Here is a 2,469-nt window from a genome sequence, read left to right as displayed (position 1 = left end):
TCTGTACGGCTGGCTGGAGTGGATCGTGCAGTCCAATCTTCTCCTTGCTTTCTGCGAGAATCGACGCACAAGACGGTATATTGTAGTTATTATAAATATCTGATTCTGATCCTGATTCTGAGTATTTGCTATGTGCAGATATGCAAACCTTGACCCCATATCGGTGGAAACGCTGCGGGCAGGAATGGAAGGCGTGACTCGTGCGATTGAGCGAAAACTTGCTGCTGAGCTTCCACCGCGCTTTGGAATTCTGTTCGATGGGTAGACGCATGCTTCAGAGCGCTACGTGGCCTGGTTTGTGTGTTACGAGGTCAGCGTGGTACTAGTTACCCCATTGTTGGATATTGCTTCGCTCATGAATGAGCCGGACGATGACCTCTCCTCCAGGTCGCACTACGCGTTTCTGGCAACGATGTTGCCAAGAGACTTCGGAGTGCAGATCGACCAGTGTCGGTTCATCGTAGGCGACAACTGCTCGGTCAACCGTTTGCTAGCAATGCTCATGGGGTACCTCTTGTTGGGTGCGCTAGTCACCGGTTGAACCGAGCAGTGCAGCAATACCTACTTGAACACAAAGATGACCTGGCAGCAGTATAGGCGCTGATGGTCAAGTTGAGGACGCTCACTCAATCCGCCAAGTTTCGGTACGTAATTGTTTATAATTTGTATGTTGATCTTTTTTTTTGTTTTCTAAAACCATTTTTTTACTTTTTTTTTTTTTAAAAAAAAGTCTTAAGGCTGAGCTGCGACTAGTAATTCGTCAGGACACCCGCTGGAGTTCTACTTTTGGAATGTTGAAGCGCTATTTCCAGTTGCTCGAATTCTTGGATGCAGAAGATGACGATATCATGGAGGTCCTGCCCTCGCCTACGTCAAACAAGCGCCTCCGAGCCTTGTTTAAGGAGCTCAAGTCGGTAGAATCCGTCGCCAAGGCTCTCCAAGGTCGCGATGTGGATTTGCTGGATGTCAGGCAGTGGTTTGATGAGCTTATTGCTCTAAAACCACAGTTCTAGACACATCTCGGTACGTTTATGATGAGCTTAACTCTTTTATTGTAGCTCTAATGTTATTTTTATTATGCTTAATTAGGTTCTCGAGCTGAAATCGTTCACAGCCCTGACTTTGAGTCAGTGTGTGTTCGCGTTCTGAGGGGACGGCAGAACCGCCTAACGCGTGCGGAGAAGACTGCCCTCGGCCCTTTTGTAAAGCTGGCGGGGGACGCAACGGTGGAATCGGACAACGAAGATCTTTCGTTTGTCGAACGGCATCGTAAGCGCCGCCGGATTGCCGGACGCGCTGTTTCCTAGGAGCAATTGAAGACGATTCCACCAACGTCTAACGTTGTGGAACGCTTTTTTAGTGCGGCGCGGGTGACATTTGGTCACCAAAGACAAGGGTTGCAACCTGCAACGCTGGAGATGATCTTATTCCTCCGTGAGAACCGTGGTTATTGGGATTCTAGCACGGTCAACAGCATCAATTGATACCGTACATGTACATGTTTCTCAATGGAGAACTAAGGTAATACATTTTAGTGGTCTTCATTACTACGTTATTTATTTGCCGTCTTCGTTTAATGACATAATGTATTTGATAGAGTATAGAGGAGATAACGCATAATGTATGTTGTCTTCCTTTGTCTACTAAATAAAAATGCCATATTCAGAGGCCCTGACCATAACCATTCAATTGTAATGAATACATGATTGGGTAAATATCAAAATATTTGAATTTGATTAAATAAAAGTGTCACTGTGTTCCTATGGAAGCGGCTATGTAATACCGGCTTTTATGCTGCCGGTTTTATCTGTCGTTGTCTGTAATACAGGGAACTCGCTTGATTATCTCATTAATTTTGCTAGCTGACTTTCAGATACACTCTAGCGCAGTGCTGTTACATTCGTGACCAAAACTCTATTTACTTGTGTAGTCATGCCTCCCAAGTACACGTTGATCATTCGCTGTTCTTGAGCAGCGCATATTGACGAAGAAGAAGCATGGCAAAATCACACCAGGCTGTATCCCTATTAATGTCGATATGATGCGGTAGTATCAAATTTCACGAGGTAACCTTTCTATTGATTGGAACTCAGTCAAAATGTCACATCTTATTGGCTATAAAATGAGCTAATTTTTGGAACGGTTGTATCAATCCAATCTCATGCAAAAATACTAGATCGTTATACTCCTCTTCAACGCTGTAGCACACTGCACGATGCCTCGCAAGAAAAAGCGGCTTGTTCACGTCGCTACGTTCGTTGCAGCTCGGCATCAGCACCGTCAAGAACGCCTACAGCAAGCACAAATTAACCCTTTAGCCAAGCTTGCTGCAGAGGCTCGAGCGCTACCGTGAGGCATGCCTTCGCTTAATGTTAGTGACCACAGCACATCGTCGGAAGACGACGGCTCGGATTGTGAAAACCAAGACAACCTGTATCTTGTTGATACAGTATACGCAAAGAAGACCAA

At 45.4% G+C, this 2,469-nt stretch overlaps 2 protein-coding genes across 2 annotated transcripts; both read left to right on the top strand.

Moving 5' to 3' along the window:
* Window positions 1-139: 139 nt before the first annotated feature.
* PPTG_24976 (hypothetical protein) lies at window positions 140-265 on the top strand (the record flags this gene model as incomplete). The annotated part of the gene is made up of 1 exon (XM_008919065.1): window positions 140-265. A coding segment is annotated over one exon (126 nt), but the record flags the coding sequence as incomplete, so codon positions are not given.
* Window positions 266-355: 90 nt separating this feature from the next.
* Window positions 356-1,307, top strand: PPTG_20312 (hypothetical protein; the record flags this gene model as incomplete). Its single annotated transcript, XM_008919064.1, has 4 exons — window positions 356-521; window positions 598-644; window positions 765-976; window positions 1,115-1,307. 4 exons carry the CDS (start codon window positions 356-358, stop codon window positions 1,305-1,307), a joined length of 618 nt encoding a protein of 205 aa, XP_008917312.1.
* Between the last annotated feature and the right edge of the window lie 1,162 nt (window positions 1,308-2,469).

The sequence above is a fragment of the Phytophthora parasitica genome, assembly GCF_000247585.1.
Source record: "Phytophthora parasitica INRA-310 unplaced genomic scaffold supercont2.466, whole genome shotgun sequence".
NCBI lineage: Eukaryota > Oomycota > Peronosporomycetes > Peronosporales > Peronosporaceae > Phytophthora > Phytophthora nicotianae.
This window is presented reverse-complemented; position numbering and strand designations above follow the sequence as displayed.